At 37.3% G+C, this 24,191-nt stretch overlaps 1 protein-coding gene across 1 annotated transcript in view; it reads right to left on the bottom strand.

The window, feature by feature from the left end:
• The window catches only part of Fig4 (FIG4 phosphoinositide 5-phosphatase), a 104,741-nt gene that overhangs the window by 25,544 nt on the left and 55,006 nt on the right, over nt 1–24,191 (bottom strand). Inside the window, exons 16-22 of the mRNA XM_013022435.1 lie at nt 18,302–18,440; nt 14,030–14,088; nt 12,296–12,443; nt 9,891–9,974; nt 8,027–8,222; nt 6,480–6,562; nt 1,625–1,711 (exon numbers count right to left, since the gene is read on the bottom strand). Of these exons, the coding sequence (XP_012877889.1) occupies nt 1,625–1,711; nt 6,480–6,562; nt 8,027–8,222; nt 9,891–9,974; nt 12,296–12,443; nt 14,030–14,088; nt 18,302–18,440 (796 nt within the window). The remainder of the gene's footprint in view (nt 1–1,624; nt 1,712–6,479; nt 6,563–8,026; nt 8,223–9,890; nt 9,975–12,295; nt 12,444–14,029; nt 14,089–18,301; nt 18,441–24,191) is intronic.

A 24,191-nucleotide genomic window follows, 5' to 3' on the forward strand; every position in this document is an offset into this window, starting at 1 on the left:
ATACTGTTTCAACAGAATGGTCACTTTGTATAATACAATTTAGTTAACAGTCTCTTATTTTACCAACGTATTTAAATATGTTTTGGTCATAACAATTTCATTCATTTGGGAGTCCATATTTCTATATGCTAAATAACTATAACAAAGAAAAACTGCTTTGAAACTAGTAAGTATATGACCACTCCCTACAAAGAAAGAAAATAAAGATATAGTGTATTCACAAACTGCTTTGTTAAATGACAACTCCTTGTAATAATAATAGTATAAAATTTGAATAGTTTCCTATTAGCCTCCAAAAAAATAGTAATGGAAGACAGAAATAAAGGATAATCTGTAATAAGTCACTATGATAAGACACACTTACTTTCTTTCCCCTTCTCTGATTAGCCTTCTCAATCTCCTTGATAGGGTTTTCTCTCTCTCTCTATTCTAGTCCTTAGTCCAAGAGCCCCACCAGGATTTGATCTAGACAGCGATCACTTAAGTTTCTCTTCTTATTCAGTTTCATCCTTCACCAGTAACTTCAATTATTACTTACAAGCATTTACATTCCCAACCAGGGCTCTCCTGGGCAAATGCCTCCTCAGCCCCTCCTTCTTGTTGCCACTTGAAAAGGTAGATCTGGTACTGTTGCAGTGCTCTGTATGTCAGCACATTACAGCTTTTAATGTTCCTTGCACAGACAAATTTAGTAACTATCTGCTGAAGGAGTCAAATAGTCAAACCTGTTATACAAACCAAAAACTCTAACAGTCATCCTTGATAATGCCCTATTCCTCTTCTCCATGAGTGAGGACTCAAGTCCTGCTCGTATTCTCAAATCTGTACCACTGTCAGAGGCTTCACAGCCACTGCTCACGGCATCATTCTTTGCCTGTTGTGATAATAAAAGTTTCTGAACCAATAATCAGGAACGTGCAAATACAAAAGTTAAGCACACAAAAGTTAAGCAATCAATACCTATCAAATAAGCAGTTTATTGACCAAACTGATAGTTGTTCTAAGAAAAGGAAAATGAACTAGACATTAACCAGGTGCCAGACACTGACCTTGACAGCTCACACACACACACTACCACTGATTGTCCCAACAAGCAGAGAACCACCCTCCCTTGGGTACTGTTTTTATTTCCTTTTTCAAATCAGGAAAATTAGCCATATGGTATTATAGTTACTTGCTCAAGGTAACATACCAGAAAATGGTACTACTTGAACACAGTTCTGTTTAAGAATTTATTAAACACTTGTTTAACGTATCCCAAGTTGCTAGAACTAACAAAGACATCCATAAACTCAAAGGTCTAGTGTTGAATTTGAGAAGTCTGTCTCCAGGGTCAGAGCTGCTTCATCATCTGCTTTCTACCTAGTGTTCACAGAAGGAAGTCTCTGCCCACTCCAATCCCTGTATGTTCCAAGTACAATTAATGTTGCTGTCACTGAGTCCCCCTCAACTCCTCCAAAAACTGTTTCACTCAAATAAGGAACCAAGAGAAGATCTGTAGTCAGTCTAATTGCACAAACTTGGTGATATTTTTCTTAACAAGTCTCAAGAAAACAACATGAATGGTATCAATAAAAAGGCTTTTTGTTTTGTTTTGTTTTTTAACGTCTAACCCAGTACTTACAGTTTTATAACTCCATCTGAGCACCTGGAACAGAGCTGTTGGCTGCTTTTGTCTTGTTTATGTTGATTCTGCCCAAGCTGAACAAATCTACAAATTACAATGGATAAAAGTAAGCTAGAGAAGGAAGGATCTGAAATCAATTCAGCTCACACAAAATGATGTAAAGTGTTAAATGGCAATAATATGCTTGTTTCAGAAAAGAAAATAAGAGCACCCTTTGTTTTTTAATATGTTTTTTATTATAAAAATACTGTACAGGGGCTGGGAAGGTGGCTCAGTGGTAGAGTGCTTGCCTCGCATGCATGAGGCCCTGGGTTCGATTCCTCAGCACCACATAAGCAGAAAAAGCTGGAGGTAGTGCTGTGGCTCAAGTGGTAGAGCACCAGCCTTGAGCTCAAGAGCTGAGAGATGGTGCCCAGGCCCAGAGGTCAGGCCCCACAACCAACAACAACAACAAAATATTGTACAGAGGGGTTATAGTTACGTGAGTAAGGTAATGAATACCTTTCCTATTGAGCATTGTTACCCCCTCCTTTGTTTTTCTCCTATCATCCCTTCCCTCCCCACCTCCCCAATTCCTCCCTCCCTCCCCCAAGTTGTAAAGTTCATTTCAACATAGTGTCCTGCACATCTCATTGTTACAATGGGTCAACCTGTATCCTTATTTCAGCATTTTGTTATTTCCTTTCCCTTCCCCAAATTAGAAAAATGTACACACAAGATGCAGGGCACCAACATCAAATACAGTGAAAACAGGGGTTATACTGTGGGGAAGAACATACAAGAGAAACAAAAAATCACATAGTACATTTTAAATATGTTAAAAATAATAGCAAGAAAGATAAAAACCACTTGTGCGGTTTATACTCCCACCAACAATGCAGTAGGGTTCCCTTTTGGCCACATTCCCCTCCAGCATCTGTTATTAGATTTCTTGATTCTAGCCATTCTAACTGGTGTGAGGTGGAATCTTAATGTTGTTTTGATGTGCATTTCTTTTATGGCTAGAGAAGCTGAGCATTTCTTCATGTGTCTATTGGCCATTCTTATTTCCTCTTCAGAGAAGTTTCTCTTTAAGTCTTTAGCCTACTTATTAATTGGGTGGTTGTTTCTTTGTTGTTGGGGGTTTTAATTTTTTGAGTTCTAAGTATGAGACCCTTATCTGTTGTATGGCTAGACATCAATCCATAGGCTTTTTATTGATCTTGCTAGCTATGTCCTTTGCCATGCAGAAGCTCTGTAGTTTCATGCAATCCCTTTCGTCCAACCTTTCTTTGATTTGTTGTTTCTGGGTCTTTATTAAGAAAATTTCAGCCTGTGCTAAGGAGCCCTAGAGTTTCTCCTATTCCTTCCTGTAAAATTTTCAGGGTGTCTACTTTGACTTCGAGGTCTTTGATCCATTTGGAGTTGATTCTGTGCAGGGTGATATATATGGATCTAGCTTTAGTTTTCTACAGGTGTTTAACCATTTTTGCCAGCACCATTTACTGAAGAGGCTGTCCTTCTTCCATTCTATTTTTTAAGATACCTTATCGAAGATTAGATGGCTATAGGTCTGTGGGTTCATTTCTGGGTCTTTAGTTCTATTCCACTAGTCCTCAGGTCTGTTCTTTTGCCATTACCAAGTTGTTTTGACTACTATGGCTTTGTAGTAGAGTTTGAAATTTGGTATTGATATTCCTCCAGCACTGTTCTTTCTGCTAAGGATTGTTTTTGCTATTTGGGGTCTTTTATTGTTCTATATGAATTTTTGGGTTACTTCTTCTATTTCCTTGAAGAATGAGGTTGGACTATTGATAGGTATTGTATTAAATTTGTAGATAGCCTTTGGGAGTATTGCCATTTTCACTATGTTAATCCTCCCAGTCCAGGAGTATGGGAGGTTTTTCCACTTCCTAAGTTCTGCTTTAATTTCCTTTTTTAGGTTTTTAAAGTTTTCATCGTAGAGGTCCTTCTCTTCTTTAGTTAACTCCTAGCTATTTTGTTTTTTGTGGGGCTATTACAAAAGGATTTGCTTTCTTGATTTCAGCTACACTAAGAGCATCCTTTGTAACACAAGACTTAGCTGGAATTTTTTTAGAAGGATACATCATTTTGTGTAGCATGTAATTCCTAACCATGGACATAAATCACATGTATACTTTTGCCTTCTAGCTATGCAGAAATTGAGCCAGGCAGATGGTCCTATAGGGTCTCCTCAGGAAGCATGAGGTGGAGCTGGCAATGAAATTAATGACATGCAAAGGGTGGGCAGGCTAGGAACCAACCTCCACAAAGTATCAATGCTGCTGGGAACCTAGGACATGAGCTCAATTTCCTTAGGCCAATAGATTCCTCCTATTCATGTATCTTCCCACCTATTAACTATCTCTAAGTGGAACACATTCAACCAAGATGGAGGGGCCAGCTCATGAGCAGCATGGTCAAGTCATCCCTCCTCAGAGAAGACCTGAACAGAATTAATCACAGTGTTAAGCTAAGACACACTGTCCCCTCAGAGTGGTGATGTTATAGTTTGTTCTTTGTGTCCACAGGTCTACAGGATTAAAGAGCTGATTCTCTTTCCATTTTCCTATTATCTAATATATTTCCTTTGATGAGCATGGATAATTTTTATCATTTATTTTTCATAAGCTTTTCTAAAGGTCAAGAAAAATGCTGCAGAAGCTACCAATTATGAAGTCATTATAGTGCTACTGAAAAACTTCCATAGAGCTGACTTTTATCTTCAGCAGGTGACAGATTTTCATTCATCTTTTTGGCGGAATAATGTCACATATTATCAACTATTTGCATAGACTTTTAAACTTTCCAAATCGAATGCCCGATCACTGTCACTTTTTTTTTTAATTGTTGCAGGTGGATGCAGCTTTAAAGAAGTGAAAGAAACTTTCCGCTTGTCAAGACAACAAACCAAAGTCACTAGAAAACATAAGGAAGAGGAAGACAAGAAAGAGCAGGGCTCAATGCATGGAACAAAAGCAGAAAACTGAGAAATTCTCAGGAGTCTGGAAGTGCTCAGAGCCAATGAAGGAAATACAGTATACTTTCTCTTCCCTACAGTGTCCTGTGGTGGCCCAGTAGGAGCTGTGATCTACAAGCCAGGCCAGGGCACTGCTGGTATATGCATAAACTTCCATGGGCACCAGCTTCCTGGGTGCAGAACTAGAGAGGTTTAGGCAACTTTGTGGGTTCTCTCTCTGCTCTGTGGATCAGAAGAATTACTAAGACAGTTCCAATGCAAGAAGAGTCAATTACTAAGACAGTTCCAATGCGAGAAGAGCCCTGACTGTCCTGTGGCCACCTCTGGCACAGCTACCCCCACAGAAGCTGCTGACATTTGGACCTTGAATGCTCCTCAAAGCCCCAGCAGTTAAAGGCTTATTTCTGGAGTAGTGCTATTGGTAGATAGCAAAAACTTTAAGAGGTGGGGCCTAATGAGAGGGTTCATGCACAATAGGGGTATATACTCAATGCAGAATGGATGACCTGATTTATTTTTCTTTCTTTTTTTATTTTCCAGCTATATGACAAACAGCTTTGTTCCACCATGCATGACACTGTCCCCAAAGCAACAGGATCAAATAAGCCAAAAGAAATCTCTGTTCTTGGTAAGTTTGTTTTCTCAGGTATTTTGTTACAGTAATGGAATACAGAAGCTTCCTCTGACTATAACAATGCCCATGGAAGATGGAGACGAGAGAGGCCCACAAAGTCCTAGGCGGGAAGGAAGAAGCCTAACAGGGGTAGTGTGCCCGTAGGAAGTGGCTACTCACATAGAGGAAAGTAATGGCCAGGTCTCTGGCCAGGTCTATGTTCCTCCACATTCTCCCTAAGGTCTACATCATAAACAAGGCAGCTGAGAGGAACAAGGGAATACAATATGTAACCTGGACAAATCACTGAATGGCTCCGCACGCTTAGCCCATAATGTGGTATAATAGTCTCTTTCTATTATGGGTATTTAAAGAACAAATAGAAGGCAGTATAATTTCTGCAGTATCAATCACAGACTCCAGTTCTAGATGGATTCCTCTGTCCCTAACAGCAATCGCTTCCTTACAGACATGTATTTCCATACTCCTGAGCTGTTTCCCAGGAATATTGTGGCTGAACAAAGCCATAGAGGCAGTCCAAGCCATTAAGGCTGCAAGTGAAAGTCATGCCTGAGGCAAGAGATATTTTTTAAAAAAAGAAACTGCCAATTAGTGCTTATTTTTTTATTAAGAAATTTACATATACCAAACCGGTATGACTTACATGGGACATAGTTCACTTGTTTTCTAGCCTTCTGAAGGCTTGTGTTAGGTGGTATTTACAGTGGTATTTGCAGGTTCTTGAGGATTTTGGAATGAACAATTATTTTGAGAACCTCCATGACTTTCCTCCTCAGCACATATACACACACAGATGATTTCTGGGAATGCCTTTTGTCTGATGGCTTCCTTCAATGAGATCTTCCTGGTCAACACATCCTGAACTGGTAGTATTGACCTTTCCCCCTTAGCCACCACTCCCACCTGCACCTAAAGCTAAAACAAACACCAGGTTCTCAGCTGTCATCTTTCCGTATTTGTTTTGTAAGACAGCAATGACTAGTGGCTCTACAAGAGCAGTAACAAACATCTAAGCATCATAAATTTTTATCACTGAGGGCAAGCATCTTAGGTGCTAAGACCTTTAATTCTAAATACAAAGTAGTATTTCAGATTTTGATACCTTAAATGCTACAAATGTATTCTACATGAGATTTATTTCTTTCTGCATTTTTATTTTCATTTTTAAAGGTCATATAGATATGATTATAATATGTTTTTTTCCTTTCCCCCTTTCTTTCTATGTGAAAGTATCTTACCTTGAATAAATGGAGAAATCTTCCTCAGAGAGGCCATCTGAGAGATTAATTCCATACACTTCTTTCATGGGTTGGACCAAATTCTGGTTTAAAAAATGGAAACAGAACTTTTTGACATCCAGCATATTGATAATTTCCAAAAATGAAGAAAGTAAGTCTAGAAAATTTTCTATAAAAGCAATCATAATGGTTTCCCCAACCTGCTCATTCAACTTCTTAGTTTATGTCTTTAAAAAAAACTCTGGACCCATTGCAACAATGACATGTACAAGTCGTTATGTTGAAAAAAATGAACTTAACAACTTTGGTGGGGGGTGGGGGGAGGACCGGGTAGGGGGAGGGGAGGAATATGGGAAGGGATGGGAAGGGGAAACAATGAGGAGACAACAATGCTTGGTAAGAAATGTACTCATTATCTTGCCCATGTAATTGTAACTCCTCTGTACGTTATTCTCACAATAAAAAAAAACCCTCTGATTTCCATTTCCCACTAAAAACCAGTGTATTTTATGATTTTAAAAGCACATTAAATAATTACATTTTTTGCTGTAAAATGCAGGAGTTGGCATTTTCTATAAAATGCCCGATAATATATATTTCAGGCTCATTAGTTTTAATCAGCTCTCTTGTAATTATTCACCTCTGCTGCTATAATACAAAAACAGTCGCATGTAATATGTAGGCAGGTAGGCAGGGCTAGGTTCCAATAAAGCTTTATTTACAAAAAAAAAAAACAGGCTGGATCTGGCTGATCAGTCAGACGCTGCCAATTCTTTGTGTAATAAATTCAGATCTCATTTATTTGTCTTATCTATTTCTAGATGACTTAGCTATTTCTAGAAAGCAAATTTCCTCAAAGCTTGATTTGGTTCTTCAGTTTATTGTTGTTTGTTTCCAGTTGTACTCCTTTACTGTAATATGAACAGGGTAAATATCCCTCTGGGGTTTTTTAAAGATTGTGTGAGACAGGTCTAAAACCTGCTCAGAGTACAGGAAATGAATACATGGACCTCAAGTAGATGGGATACTCAAAGGAAGGCAGGATGGTCAGATACCTGTGGCTCACCTGTAATCCTAGCTACTCAGGAGGCTGAGATCTAAGGATTCTGGTTTGAAGCCAGCTCCTACGGGAGTCTGTGAAATTTTTATCTTCAATTAGCAACCAAAAAGCTAGAAATAGACCAGTATCTTAAGTGGCAGAGTGTCAGCCTTGAGCAAAAAGGCGAAGGGACAGCACTTAGATCCTAGTTCAAGTCCTAGTACTGGCACAGAAACAAACAAAAAGGGCAGAATATTCTTTAAAATTCTGAGGTGGTAAGAATTCACAATTACAAAGGGGAGCAAAATCACTAATTCTATTTCAAAATAAACCATTTTCAAGTCTATGCTAAATGTGGTCAGCTTATAGGCATAAGCCTCAAGCAGCACATATTAAAATGTATGAGTGAGATGACATTTTCTTACTCTCAGCCTTTTAATGAAAGCAGAATTTTAAAGATCATCCTTAGGGCCTCAGGCTGAGTCACGTGGGCTTCCTTCCCACACACCTCAGTGGCTTTGGTGCTGTCTCCTGTGTCAGTCATCTTCACAGGGGTGGAGCGCTGAGACACAGACCCCTCATCCTCACGGTCTGTCCCAGAGTCATCCTCAGAGCTGCTGGACACGGCCTCCTCACTGGGGGGGGGTGGGGCACTGGCTGCAGTTTTCCGCTGCAATACAGCTTCTTCTCGATTGCTTTTATTTCTTTAAAAAGAGGAACAGTGGATGTGAAGCCTCTTTAAACTGAACCTTCAATGCTCATTTTGTATTGAAAATGACTGAGAAAGTAGTTTCTGAACTCACCATGTGCTAAGTAGGAAAGCTCAGTATTTCTTTACTTATATGTACCAATCTTATATGCATTTAAACTCATTATTAATTTTAAAAATAACCCAAAGTGTACTTTCAGGGTATAGAAAAGTCTCCTCAGCACTTGGCTACTGTAACTTCCTTTATCAACTGAAATCAATACTTTTAAAGTTTCTGGAAAAGTATGAGAAAACTGTATGTTTGAGGCATTAGTAAAATTCCCTATAACTTGTAAAAGCTTCAAGAAAAAGCCAAGAGAAAATCCACATGTTGTCCTTATCAACCACAGTGTACTGAAGTAATCAACTGCAGAACATCATATGATTTTTAAAGTTTCTTGTATTTATTAGTGAACAAGTACATTCATTGAACAATGCCTCTGATAGTTGAGAACAAATGGGGAGGGAAAGATGGAGAAAAAAACCTGTACAAGTATTTATTGTATTTACTTTTATTTTTAGGGCCAAGTTTGCTAGTAGCAAAAAAGTGTTTTATAGTAATACTTCTTTTGGCTTTTATAAAAATGTTTAATAGTTCACACTTGTTAAACGTTTTTCTGCAATAAACTAAAAATGTCAGTAGTCTAGGAAAGGATGAAAACAATGCTATTTGACTGTGGATTAACATACTGTGGAGATCAAAGTTAATTTCTGACTTTTTGCAACTGAAAATTAAATTTGATAGGATTTCTTTGCTATACACTAATGAGGCTGGTCATTTACTTATGCCAGGAACTTTTCAATTCTAAACTCACAAGGATTTTTTTTTTTAATTCCTCTTAGGACCTGATCAGGACTGAACATGAAGCCATTTAAAGGCCACATAGTTATGCACATATGCACGTGGTGCATCTGGAAACTATTAGTGAATATCCCACAACTACACGTAACTAGAGTCCAATTAAGATCCCACACACATTTCCAAATTCAATTAGGATTCTGTATCTGCAGTCTGGTCGGGGCTTCTGGTTGGCATCCAGGGGAAATCTTAATCATTGGAACTAAGCAGGTTAAAAGAGGAGAAAGGAATTCTTCTGCCAGAAACAACATATTTTACATTAGTCTCTAAGCATGAAGATGTAAACATGGTATGTTTTCTTCATATTACTAGAAACAACAAAGTGAGTGTCCCCTAAAACAGTATCATAGCTACACATAAGAGAGTATAAGTTCTCTATCAGGGCACACTGGCTTTTATGTTTCTTAGGATGCTCACACAAAAAATACAATTAATATACAATTTTACTTAAATATTTCATGTTGGGAAACAATGCCAGGTTTTTTATAAGATATAAAACATAATATCAGTTCTATGTCATCTGTTATAGTCTCAATTTAAAATCAGTAAAATGTACTATGTTGCTGAAATTCCCATAAATTTTATTTTCACTACTAAACAATTTAATTTTAATGATCCTTGTGCTATTAATGAGCTATTATATAGCTGCAATAAACAGACTGACCCAAATATGACTTGAAGTTATTAGTTTTTGGTGCAAATACTACTATAAATGCTATTAGTTTATAAGAATCTTTAAGATTTCATTCTATATGTAAGTCTTACCCCAAGACGGATTTTCCAGTTTCATCTGGTTTCCGCACAGTAAACGGACTTGGATCTATGCCAACAGTCTTAGGCATAAAGTCACTAGAAAGAGATGGGAAAAAGGCAAAATACCTATGGAATCTGTCCATCCAGATGATATTGACTTTTATCTCTACTCACACACAAAATATTCTTACTTATCTTCTAGAGCTACATATGTTCTGAATCAAATGTCCAGGAAAGCTGCAGGTGAACAATGAAACTAGATAACTTCAATGTATGTAACCAATGTTCACTATGAATTCTCTATAGCCGCAAGGCCCAACAGTTTTGTTTGTTTGTTTGTTTGTTTTTGGGGGGGTCTGGTCGTGGGGCCTGAACTCTGGGCCTGGGCGCTGTCTCTCAGCTCTTCAGCTAGTGCTCTACCACTTGAACCACAGCGCCACTTCTGGCTTTTTTCTTTTTGCTTATGTGGTGCTGAGGAATTGAACCCAGGGCCTCATGCATGCAAGGCAAGCACTCTACCACTAAGCTACCTTCCCAGCCCAAGGCCCAACAGTTTTGAATGCAATGTTTTGTGTACTGGAACATGGCTGTTACCTCACTATGCCTAAGATGCATACTATCTGATTACATATCATGATTAGTTCTGAGGTCAAATCAAACTCATATAAAAAAAACCCAATGGCCAAACAGTAAGCTATTTAGTTTTATGGACAATGTTTTTTTACTCTATACCATTAAAAGGGGTAGACATGATAATCAAAACACAATGGTACAAGTTTAAATTTCAACATGTAACACCACTAGGAAACTTTTCATAGAAACGTTAATTTATCACTTACTGAGTTAAGCTAAAGGCTCTTCCTCATTATTGAAGGACTAATTTACTGTTACCATGGAAGGCAAACCAAACTCCACAATAGATGCCAACAAAGCAAAACTTCCAGGAGTTATGTTAAGACCTGTGGCTTCTGGAGAAGATACTGCTCCCAGGATGCCTAAATGCTAATTTGTTTATTTAGGAAAAGAAATTAATCTTGAATCTGACCTAAAATTTCTATTTTAAGTGTTTGAAATGTTTTAGCAATGCAGTCAGTTTAATTTTTTCTTTCCTGTTGAATATATAGTTGATCTCCATCATGTGCAGATTCCATGTGTGTGATTTGCTTACTTACTAAAACTGACTTGCAACCCTAAATCCACATTCATGGTGCTGTTTCAGTCACTTGAAGACATGTGCTTACAAAGAGCAGTAAAAATCTGAGTCACCCAGCACTTATTATGTTCCCAGTGGAGGTGGAAGGAGGTAAGCTTTGCCTTTTTTTTCCCTCTCATACTGTAAATGAGTATCTTTTTACTCATCTACATAATGTTACTTTTGCACATTTTTTGTGCTTTCTGTTTGTGATGTTGTTTAAAATGGATCCCAAGCATATGCTGAGGCTAGCTAGTGTTTTTAAGCCCACAAAAAAAGCTGTGATATGTCTTCTGGAGCAAATGCATGTGCTAGATAAGCTCCACTTAGGCTCAAGCTAAAATGCTGTTGTAATGTCAACAAATCAACAATATCTGTATGAAATACAGTGTCTTAAATGGAAACACACACAAAACTAGGTTATGTATTGATTGGATGATAAAAATGTCCTGATCAGAGCTCCCAGGAAACAAAGAAGCAATTCCTCAGTATTTGCCAATTCAGTGTTTGTAGAACTTTATAGAACATAACTACCACAAATAAAACCAACTGTATACCTACCTAAACTCATATACATGTCATTTATTTTGTTCTGAGTTTAAAAAACTCTAGAAATTACATTAAATTAAATTAGAAGTCCTCATTAAATTAGACTTTAATAGATTTAATTGAAAAACCAAGCACATAAAAATTTCCCAGGGTACTCATTATCTTGCCCATGTAATTGTAACTCCTCTGTATGGTATTTTCACAATAAAAAAAATTTTTCCCAGGGGTAGAGGAGGGAAAGTGGGAGGAGGAGGTAAGAGGGAAGGGGAGGAGGAAAGTAGTATGACTTTCTAGATAGCAAGCTGGATAGTCAGGCAATAGCTAATTGATGATGAAATTCCAGCTTTTTAGTGCCAAAGACAAGACAATGCTTCTTCCAGTAATTTAGATTAGCTTTCAAGTTCTACATTCAATGAAAAATACTGAGTTTATACCAAATGGAAAATTAAGATAGAAGACAGCTTTTAACACATCAAAAGAGAGAAATTAACTGTAGTAGACAAGAGAAGATGCTGCCTCTTGAAGAGGGCCCCTATCACAGAAAATTTTCAACACATGGAGATCTACCATAACACAGCCTTGCAGAATGGATTTCTGATAAAGCAAGACATACCTATATTAACTAGGGAAACTACAACTTCCAAATACTTACAGTCTCAGGGTACTCACAACATACCGTGCTGAACTTGTCATAGCCAAGCAAAAGGTATCATCAAAACTACTCAATTCATATGGCCGAAAGAACTCATTGTGGATATCAATTTCTTCTTCATATCTGTGAAATTTCTTCACTATTAATTTCTTTAAGTTTGCAGCACAAATTACTAAGAGAGATAACTGCCTGTTAGTTGAATTGTCTTTAGATTATATTCAGCTACATTTCTGTGGTCACAGAAAACGTCTATGGTCAGCTCTGTGTGGGGACTCAGTATTGAAAAAGGCTCACTTGGTTACCATCCCTGGCACTTACTTGGAACAGAGAAAAAAATGCATACACAGAAAACACAATTCAAATGTGTGTGACCAGCTCCAAGGAGAGAGAAGGGGCCTCAGGAAGTCAGGGTAGGAGCAGGGAGTTAGTTCAGAAATCAGATTACTCAGCTCTTTAAATTCCTTTTTACTGTTAACAATTCCCTGCATGCAGTCTAGTTGCAGCTATTTCAATATGTTTTGCTAATATTTAAATCATGTTAATGGCTACTGTTATGTTAGACAGTCAAAGTCCTTTTTTTTCTTCTAGAAAACCAGCATAAGTTATGATTTTGCCCAGGCTTTCAAGTAAGAAATAACTTCTAAGTGAGTAACTTATTAAGAACTAAAATTCTTCAGTAATCTGTTATGACCTCCTCACCCAAATTTGGGATGTCAAACCATGACTAGATGGGAGTCTTTGACTAAAGTGTTGCAGGTTGGCAGTAAACAAACCTTACTAGTTAGGATTACAAAAAAAAAAATTGGCATGCCTAAGGCCAGGAGAATTAGTAACATAACCAGGATTAAATTATGTCTAAAATGAGAGACAGGTGTCCTGGTAGGTCATGCTTATATACCTAGCTAAGTCAGAGATTTGAGAATCTAATTTTAAGTTAGCTAGGGAAGACAAATCTCAAGACTCTTATCTCTAATTAACCAACAAAAAGGTGGAACTAGAGGTGTGGCTTAAGTCATAGAATGCCAGCTAGGAGCAAAAAATGCCAAGCAAGAGCTCAAGTCCCTGAGTTCAAGCCCTAGGTACGGGGATAAATTGGAAAATGACTTAAATTTTGAAGTATTATTTTAATGTGTACAGCACATTTGAAAGTATTTAATAAAATTGTTGTTTACCTCTCAAGACAGATTAATAAAATTTAACTTAAAATGATTTAATTTTTTTGTTTTGTTTTGTTTTCCAGATGTACTGGTGGTAGAACTCAAGCCCTGCTAGCCAGGTGCCCTACTACTTGAGCTATAGCCACACTCCCAGCCCTAAAATGAACTTTCATATACTTTTCTTTCCTTTTTTTTTTTTTTTGGTCACTGCTGAGATATAAGGAAAAAAGACTTAGTTTCTTCTTATGGCTGGATCCTTACTTCCTCATTATTTTCCCCAAATATGTAGAACTATTATCAGCACCCGTTCAAAATGATAAAATAATATATCAACTAAATATTTGAGATGTTTAAGTGTAGGCCACAATGCAAGGTATGCACCTACTTGGAAAAAAAATATACCACAATTCTTGCCCTTTTAGAAGCTAAGAAATGTTACACCACTCCATCTATTAAAATAACAACACAATTATAAATAGCTCTTTGTTTCTTTTTAACAAAAATATCATATGACAAAGATTCAATGATTCAAATTCATTTAGTATAATTATAAAATCTGTTAAGAGTAAAAATCAAAGGGGAACCAGAACCAGTTACCTACCTTCATCATAAGGTAATGGCAAATGCTTTATCACTTCTGGTGTCCACCAGTAAGTATAACTACAAAAAAAAGTATAATACAGGACAAATATAAATGCTGGTGTTCTACATAATTCATAGTCTATGGTAAAATTGCAGCTTATTTAAAGTTATGTTTTTCTCTTTTAAAAAATGTGTTTGCAACCCATTGCAACAATGAGAAGTACAAGTTGTCATGTCGAAAACGAACTTTACAACTTTGGTGGGGGGGGGGAGGATTTTGTGGAGGGGCCAGGAGGAGGCTGGGAAGGGATGGGAAGGGGAAACAAAGGAGGAGGCTACAATGCTTGATAAGAAATGTACTCATTATCTTGCCCATGTAATTGTAACCCCTCTGTACAGTATTTTTACAATAAAAATAAATAAATAAACATGTGAGAGCTCAGAAAATACTGGGACACAATGATGAAAAGAGCTAATGTGGTCTCATACTTAATCTATCTCTTTCTTGCTTACTCTATGTGGTCTCATGTTTAATCTTTCTCTCCCTCTCTCTCTCTCCCCCTCTCTCCCTTTCTCTCTCTCTCTCTCCCTCTCTCTCTCTTTCTCTCTCCCTCTGACACATACTCCCCCCACACAAACACACATACACACACAGAGTAACCAGAACAAGTGGAGTAGTGGACCTACAATAATAGTTGGCACAACTCAGAACAAACTTTGAACATGAACCCAGGCATAGGCACCAGAACACTGACATTAAGCAGAATACACATACTGGAGAGAGTATTCCAAATGCTGAAGGAACTTGAAACTGCTTAAGAGAAACAGATAAAAAAGTGAGGGAAGGGGTGGGTTGGGAGGGATGGGTATGAATGTTGAAAGAGGTGATATTGATCAAGATGCATTGTATTCATAATCTGTTTTGTTAAATGGCAACTCCTTTGTACAACTACTTAAATAGGTAGTTAATTAAAACACTACTTATAAAATAACTACTTAAAGATAATAAAATAAAAAATTAAGGAACAAATAAAGAAACAGAGGCTATTTAATCTAGAGAAGGTATTTTGAGAATTGCTGGATTCATCTTCAAACATTTAAAAGATTAATAAATGGATGAGGAACTCATGCTCTGAAAATTTCAGAGACTTAAACTGTCATTAGTAGGTAAGATTACAAGGAAGTGTATCTTAGCACAATGAGAGGAACACTTGTGTAAGCAAACTGTCCAAAACAACAACTACTTCCCCAGCAAGGCATATTCCAGCTGACAACCTGTGGTTCATCCAGATCACTTCCCTCTGAACAATAAAAAGCTAACTCACGCATCAAATAGCAAGCAGGGCCAGAAACCCTCCCAGTTCTAAGACCTAATAATACCTAACATCTAAAATCAGTTTGGAGACATTTAAACACTTAAGGGGCATCTGCGATGATGTATAACATATTAAAATTAAGAACAAAGGTTCAAAGCGTGGTTTTGAGCAGATCAGTAAATGTGGGGTTCAGGGTATTAGAAATAATGAACTCAAAGGTAACAACTACCAAATTCAGATGAACATTAGGCAGAGTTAGGTTTAATTTCTCTTTTCCTTTTTATTCAATAAAAAACATTATTTTAGCTGGGCCCTGGTGGCTCATGCCTGTATCCTAGCTACTCAGAAGGCTGAGATTTTAGGACTGAGGTTTGAAGTCAGTCTGGATAGGAAAGTCTATGAGCTTCGTATTCTTCATTAACCACCCAAAAGCCAGGGTTAGAGCACTAGCCTTTAGTGAAAAAGATAAGAGAAAGCACCCAACTCCTGAGATCAAGCCCCAGTATTGACACACATACACAAATTATTTCATAGCAAATCATTAGTGAACACAATATAAACTGTACAATTGCCATTAAGTTTGAAAACACAGATGAATACATAAAAAAGTATGTATTGATATGACAGAAGAGTTATAAAAATTGCCTAAGTTTATGGGTCTTAGGGGCATCTGTATTTTTAGTAAATGTTAAAAAGCAGATAATATAATCGACTTAAAGGACAATTAACAATATAGCTACTGGACTTACTTACATTTATATGAGCTCATCTGATTTTCAAAGAAACCCTATTTTACTGATGTGGAAACAGAATTAATCCAGCTGATTTATTTTACACAAGGTAACCCAGGTATTAATTAGAGGCAAATGCTGTAGAGTCTGGCTGGTTCTGGACTATGGATTCCATGTCAGACCCAGTACCAAGTACTTCACATAAGTTTTTCTCATTTCAGCCTCAAAATGACCTTGAGCGAGTATAGACTCATCTCGGTCGTAGATGAGAAAATAAGGTTTTGAGAGTTTAAGTAATGGGTCTCAAGTATATCACATGGAGAAGCCAATTCAACTCAATCTTAGCCTGATCAGGGCTCCTTCTCTTCTTACTGCCACTGGCCAAATTGTTTCCTTTGAGTATTATACTAACTTAGCTGTCATCAAAAAAACCTATATATGGGGTACACTTGTAAGTCCAAAACAAAGCATGAATCTTACAGTATTCACAAATATGTTTATGAGTAGTATCAACCAATGATCCCTTTGATATTCTAAAGGAAAAAAAAACTAAAAGTGTGAGACTTAGTTAGACTATTAGCTACTTTGATAAATTTTATTTTCAGTATGCTGAATCATCCAAATAGCTGAATAACTTCAGTCAAGACACGTTCTCTCTGTACCTCACTTGCCTTTATTTAGAACATGGGGATGTAATACCAGCTTTCTTTTATTCCCACACAGAGTTCCTAAACCACCTGCCTTAGTTATATAACTCAAGGTAAGCTAGTGGTTTAATTTATACTTATAATACGTGGTTAGTCTCTGTGGTACAAAATGAAGCTTTGGTTGTTTCTAGTTTGTATAGAAATAGCTTCAATACTGATACTGGGTAATATAAAATTTCAAAAATCAACATATTTACCTAGGGCCACTTCTTATCAGGGAAGCTAAATACAGATATTTACATAACTTTCTGAAAATAAACGTATAATTAGCTCAAAATGCTTTCTAATATAAAGTATCATTTCTTAATAGTAAATTTAATATAAAAAGTACTAGTGATTTACTTATAGGGAAGTAAGCTCAAGTATTAAGTAACAGAATTGGTAACAGCTACATTGGCATTTGGTAACTCATCCGTTGTTGTGGTCTATACACATAACCAGCAGGCTTAAAGTGACCCTCATAGTATGTAAAAGGCATCTTTGGTTAAAATAAAAGCTACATCAAACTGACCTGCTTGAGAAAAAGCATTACAGGGTCACTCAATATTTGTTATGTATTAAAAATTTTGCCCATGTGGCAAAATTATTGTCAATACATGACTGCTCACAAAGATTCTGAGTTATGTCCGTCAATTTACATTTTGCAAATGAGGTCATTGAAACTTAGGGGAGTAAAGACTTAGTCCAAGGCTATACAACCACCTTGTATGCCTGGTCCTGAAGCCTACACTACAGGGTACAGTAGTGTGTCCCTTGAACTTAGGGCCCAGGCCTGAACTTTTTCTCTCAAGGTTAGCACTCTATCACTTGAGCCACAGCTCCACTTCCAGCTTATTTTGGTGTTTAATTGAAGATAAGATTCCTATAGACTTTCCTGCACAGGCTGGCTTCAAATTGTGATCCTCAGATTTCAGTGCCCTGAGTAACTAGGATTACAAGGTGAGCCACCCATGCCCAGCTACAGGGTACCATATTAAAATGCAGGGGAAACTGTTCATTTCTTTTGAGAATATTAATACTAATTTAACTGTAATCAAATAGTCTTTACTGGCAAATGACTCTAGAAATTTAGGTTGCGTGTTATCAGTGAGTGGCAGGAGTGGTTACTTGCCACTGGCATCACTGCTCTGGATTCTTATTTTGAACACTTTCATACAGAGTTAGTTGTAGTTGCCAGAGAAAAGAGCACTGGAGAACATTTTGTAACTCCAATATTACAGAGTAAAAGCTGCCTCTAAGCAACATCTACTCTTGAAAATTCCAAGACTGACTCCTTGAATCTTAGAGTACTTCAGGGTTTCATTTTTGCAGGAAGTACTAAAAAATGATGAAGCTTTATCTGTATATAGGGGATAGGCAAAACAACTGATGAGCACCATTTCCCCAGTCAACTTTTTTTTTTTAATCAACAATATTAAACTCAAGGCAAACACGTAGTTAAGACTACCTTATCTTACACAATTATTTTTGAAAAAGAAAATTTCATATCCAGATAGCATCAATATAATTTTACATGCTCAAGTAGGGGAAAAAATACCTTCTTCTTGTTGGTAGAAGTCTCATAGTATTTTTGTGGTGTAAATAAAAATCTGTTGGGAGTTCCCAGAGATGCGGTTTCCCTTCAGTGGGATGGAAAACTCCCAGGAAGAGATTGATAGAATCTTGTCTATCAGCATCTAAAAAGCAAAAACATATTTCAGAAGATCCATGACTGACAGCTCACGAGAACATCTCAGGAGAACAGTAATACAAACATGATGTCATAGACCAGATCTCTGAAAATAAAAGTGGCTTTTATATTTCAAACATTATACACATACACCCAAACAAAACTCTGACAATTACAATCTTGGTTCAAAATTTCTATTTTGCTCTATACCTCTCCTAACAGACAAACTACTTCCTGAATGTTGACTCTTAAAAATCTTTAAGATTTATAGGTACATTCAATAAGTAAACATGTTGGGTGGTATGCAAGTGGTTACAAATGAATTAACTGAAGTACAGTAGACTCTATGGAGAGCTCAAATAATATAATCAATCTTTTAGAAAGACTAGGTCAAAGCCCAAGAAATGGGTATATCCAAGAAGTAAGGTGGGGCCAAGGGGAGAGGGGAAGATGAGTGAAAGGGGAAAGAGGGGAGAATAAAATCAAGAATTCATTGTATATACCACAAAATTAAGAAAGGAGAAAGAGGGGGTTGAAGGGGGATAATAATGATGATGGGATGACACTGATCAAGATGCACTGAATCATAAACTTCTTTATTAAATGGCAACTCCTTTGTACAACTAATTAAAGATAATAATTGTTTTAATATTTCAGAATTGCTATACTCCTTTGGAGAATGATTTTATTTTGGGGCAAAAACACCCTCATCATTGGTTAGTTTGCCTCAAGTAAATATATCTTCCTTTTGTTGTAAACAGAGGTTAGAGTTTGTTGTCAGAGACTAATAAGATGACCCAATTCCTACCCATTTTGTCAAGGGACCTTGAACAAGTCAGTTGCATAGTTTCCATTTTTAATCCTTGAAAAGACATTTTCCCTTTCTTTCACAGAGACAATGTTTACCATGTTTTTTGTCCCCCCATATGCCTGGCTCATTCTCTTCTGTGGTCGATAATAAAGACAGCAGCGGCACAAGAATAACAGCTTCATTCTAACTATTCAATCACTCCAAAATTACTTTTCAAACTATACTACGGATTAATAAAAGTAATTACACATATCCTATTTCCTCTTCCTTTTCCCGATTATATGTGGGTATAAATGATAACACTGAATGGTCTCATGAGCTCCTTTCCTATTCTCCTCCCTGCTCCCTCTATTCTTCCCCATCATTTCCTTCTTCCCATTCTTGTCTTCAAGGCTTGTGCATTTAGGTTTGCAGCAGACATTCACAATACCAACAACCTCTTTCCAAAACTGAGCACAGGACTAAAGAGGAAGCACAGCAGAGATGACTGCTTTGAGAACAATATCACATTATTCTAAAATCAATTTTCTTCCAACAGCTGAATACAGACATCTGAAATTAGTATTGGGTTACTTGATCATTTCAGCAAAAGAAAATGAATGAAATATGGTAGATCAAGAGTGTATTCCCATTATTATTTTGACAGAAAACATTCCATTAAAACAACATTTACCTTTCAGATGAAATGTGATATATAAAAAGGATGTGTTTATATGCTAGGTATATATTTGAATCTTTATTTTCTACTTGTTTAGAGAAAACACTGAGCATGGGATGATGCAGACATTACACCATATGGGAATATACATATTGCTGTTACAGCAACTACATTCTTTATGCTTCTTGAATAGCTTTAATGGCACTTAATAGTTTCACATAATGACTCAAATTATCTCAGTATTAAGTAGATAAGTTTTCCATTTCAACCATGTTTTCAAGGAGTTTCTTTCATCCTTTAAGCCTGAGGACACCTGCCTTTAAATTTTACCAAGTGTGAAAATGTGAGCAATATAACCAAAAGGGGAGGGAATACACGGAGAAGGACTATAAAGCAGGAAACACAAAGAAGAATATAAAGATTTCATGAAAGTATTTCTGCTATGACAACTAAAAACATGTATGATGTTAAAAAACCATATATGATGTTACATATATATATATATATATATATATATGTTACTATATATGATTAAGCTTGGGCTATAAGTCTCCTGAATAAGCCTAAAAATCTATATACAGGAATATGGTAGCATGTTGGATATGAACAAGAGCTTAAAAATGGTAGTTTCTATGCAGTCATGGGTAACAAGAGAGCAAAATAATTTGCTACTTTTCTTTGTATGCCTGACCTGGGTGCTATCCTTGAGCTTTCATGGTCAAGGCTCTCTACCCTTTGACCACAGCTCCACTTTCACCTTTTGGTAGTTAATAGGAGACAAGAGTCGCACAAACTTTCCTGTCTGGGCTAGCTTTGAACCACTATCCTCAGATCTCAGCCTCCTGAGTAGCTAGGATTATAAGCATGAGCCACTGGTGCCTGGCTTAATTACCTACTTTTATACAACATCAAGCCTTAAAACCAAAAAGAGGCTGGAGATATAGATTAGTGATAGAGTACTTGCCCAGCATGCCAAACCGCTGGGTTCCAAATCCAACACTACAAAAAAATAAAAATAAAAAGAATATTAACTATTCAAATGGCATGTCATACAAATAGTTAAGCACTAGCCAGTTTTATTAACTATATTTAAATAGATGAGGTCTGAATATGACAATTATTTATTGAAAATTTACTTTGGAATTCAATCTGCTATTCAGTATACAGTATGTGGAAAATGAACTATGTAACTTATGGGCAGGGATGGGAGGGAGAAAGTGAAGGAAAGGGTGACATTGTCCCCGAAAAGTAATGTATTCATTACCTGACTAATGAAATGGTAACCTCTCTGTATAACACCTTAATAACAATAAAATTATTTTTAAAAATGTCTTTTGAGCCAGGCGCCAGTGGCTCATGCCCATAATCCTAGCTACTCATGAGGTTGAGATCTGAAGATCAAGGTTCAAAGCCAGCCTTGGCAAGAAATTCCATGAGACTCTTAGCTCCAATAAACCACCAGAAAACTGGAGTGGTACAGTGGCTCAAGTGGTAGAGCACTAGCCTTTAGCTGAAGAGCTGAGGGGCAGTGCCTAGGCCCAGAGTTCAGGCCCCACAACTGGACCCTCCCCCGCGTCCCCCCAAAAAAAGAAACAGCCAATGAATATACAAAAATAAATAGAACTGCATCAGTTAGCAAAGAAGAGAAAATTAAAAATAAATAAAATTCTACTTGCTAAGTTGGAAAAATATTTGTCAAAGTGGCCCTCTTATACTCTGTTGATGACTAATCCTTTCTGAAGGCAATGAGTCTACATACATAAATAAAATGTGATGGTTAATCCTGATTGTCAACTTGACTAGATTAAGAACTATCTAGTAGACTAAAAAGGTAATTAGATCATGAGGGTACTGATTTAATAAATGTTTTAATCCACTGATGGCTCTATTGAGACATGGTAAAAAGTAGGAGGTGAAGCCTACTTGGTGACTAAGGGGCATGTCCTTGAGGATTATATCTTGCCCTGGCTTCTTTTTACATTCCCTTTTCTTTGCTTCCCACCTTTCCCTTTCTCTGTTTCCTACACACCATGAGGTGAAGAAGTGCCTCCATTGCAGGCTCCTACCACCATAACATTCTGCCACAGTAACCATGAACAAAAATAACATTTCTCCCTTAAGTCTTTATGCCAGGTATTGTTTTCAGGCTTAGAAAAAAAAAATTTTTACCCTTTGACCTAATAAATATGCTTGTAGAGTTTATATAAGAAAAGATAAGAGATGTGCAAAAAAGGTGTATGTTAAAAGATCTTCATTTAGAAGGACCCTAAATGAACAAAAACAAATAACAAAATTATAATGCTTCCAAAGAACAGAGTACTAAGGCTACTAAACAATCAGGCTGTAGAAGAATATTTAAGGCCATAAAGATTATCCACATTATCTAAAAGGGCAAAAGCAGATTATAAATTACATGTATAGTAAAACCTGAGCATGATGTTCTCATAAATATGAACAAACTGCTATCTCTGGAAGGTGGAGATATAATTTGTGAGCTATCCTGTACTTTCTAATATTAACACAATTTAATAGTTGATAAAATAATTCATTCACTTAAGAACCTATTATGTCCTTCAATGGGGAAATAAGACTGACAAGGACCTGCCTTTTAGAGACTTACAATTCACAGTAGGAAATGTGGGAGGAGGGGTGTGTGTGGACACATAGATACATGTAACAGGCAAGGTACACTTGAAGGATCTAAGTTCAATAAAGAAAACAGAATAGTGATGTGGGAGTGATGAGAATAGAAAGGGCCATTCTAGTTGGACATTCAGAGAAAGGAGTAGAGGTTGACGTGTCAGAGGAAGTAACGTGAACTGTAAGGATTTGAAAGGAGTGGTCACACAGGGTTCTGAGGGCACAGCCTTTGGCCCAAGCAGGATAAAAATTGCAAAGGTCTTAAGAGGGAACAGCAGCTCCCAAAACAGAAAAAATGCCAGGGATACTAAGGGTAGTGGGAAGAGGAAAGACCAGTGTGTTAGACAGAGCTAGATCACACAAGTCCTTATTGATCATGATAGGGAATCTAATTTTAAGTGCAATGGGAAATCCTAGGAGGAAAGGGATGAGATCTGGTCTCACTTTCAAAAACCTTAATGCTGGCTACTATGAAGAGTTAACCTACAAGAAGAGAAGTAAAGATGAATGAGCAGCTACTAAAGCTGTCAGGAAAAGATGTACTGCTTGTATCGGTGTGGCAGCAATAAGGATGACAAGGAGTGGAAGAATTTGGGATGTATTTGGGATGTATTTTGGAGGTAGAGATTCCAAGTACATGGGATAATAGGAGAGGATGGCTGATGAGGAAAACAAGGGATTCAAAGATGATTCCTAGCTTTCTACATTGGGAGCTGAGGTGGAAAGAACAAGTGGAGAAACAAGTTAGAGCCAAGTCTGTCTCACAGATGTAATTTTGAGAATCCTTTAAAAAAAACCTTTTTTGGACAGTACTGGAGGTCAAAGCCCAACAACAAAATGATGAGAAAAGAACAAAGGGCAAACCAATGAAACAGCAATACTCACAAGACAATATACTGGAAATAATCTGTACAACTTGGGGAGGATTGGGGGAGGGAAAGTGGGAGAAAAATGAGGGAGGGGGTAACAAGTTCAACAAGAAATGTACTTACTACTTTATGTATGTAACTGTATCCCTACTGTACATCACCTTGACAATAATTTTTTTTAAAAGCCCAATCCTGTTTCTTACTTTTTCCCAGAGGGAACCTTGGACTGCAATTGTACCTCCACCTCCCAAGTAGCTGAAACCTCTGGCACACACCCCCATGCCCAACTTTTTTTTTGTCGGTCGTGGGGGCTTGAACTCTGGGCCTGGGCGCTGTCCCTCAGCTCTTCAGCTCAAGGCGAGCGCTCTACCACTTGAGCTACAGCGCCACTTCCGGTTTTCTGGTGGTTTATTGGAGATAGGAGTCTCACGGTCTCTCCAGCCCGGGCTGGCTTTGAACCGCGATCCTCAGATCTCAGCCTCCTGAGTAGCTAGGATTACAGGCGTGAGCCACCAGCGCCCGGTTCCAACTTATTTTTGAGATTAGGGGTCTCTAACTTTTTCCTCCTATGCTAGACTTAAGCCACAATCATCCTATTTCTACCTTCAAGATCCTTATTAAAGATCCATGCTAGGAAGAAATTTGGCCCCCAAGATCTTCATTCCCTACTACCATACCCATGAATAAACACTAACTACATAGCAAAAGAGACTTTGCAGAGGTAGTTCAAGTTACTAATCACGGACTTCAACATAGGGAAATTATTCTAGATTATATGGA

The sequence above is a fragment of the Dipodomys ordii genome, unplaced genomic scaffold, assembly GCF_000151885.1.
Source record: "Dipodomys ordii isolate 6190 unplaced genomic scaffold, Dord_2.0 Scaffold62, whole genome shotgun sequence".
NCBI lineage: Eukaryota > Metazoa > Chordata > Mammalia > Rodentia > Heteromyidae > Dipodomys > Dipodomys ordii.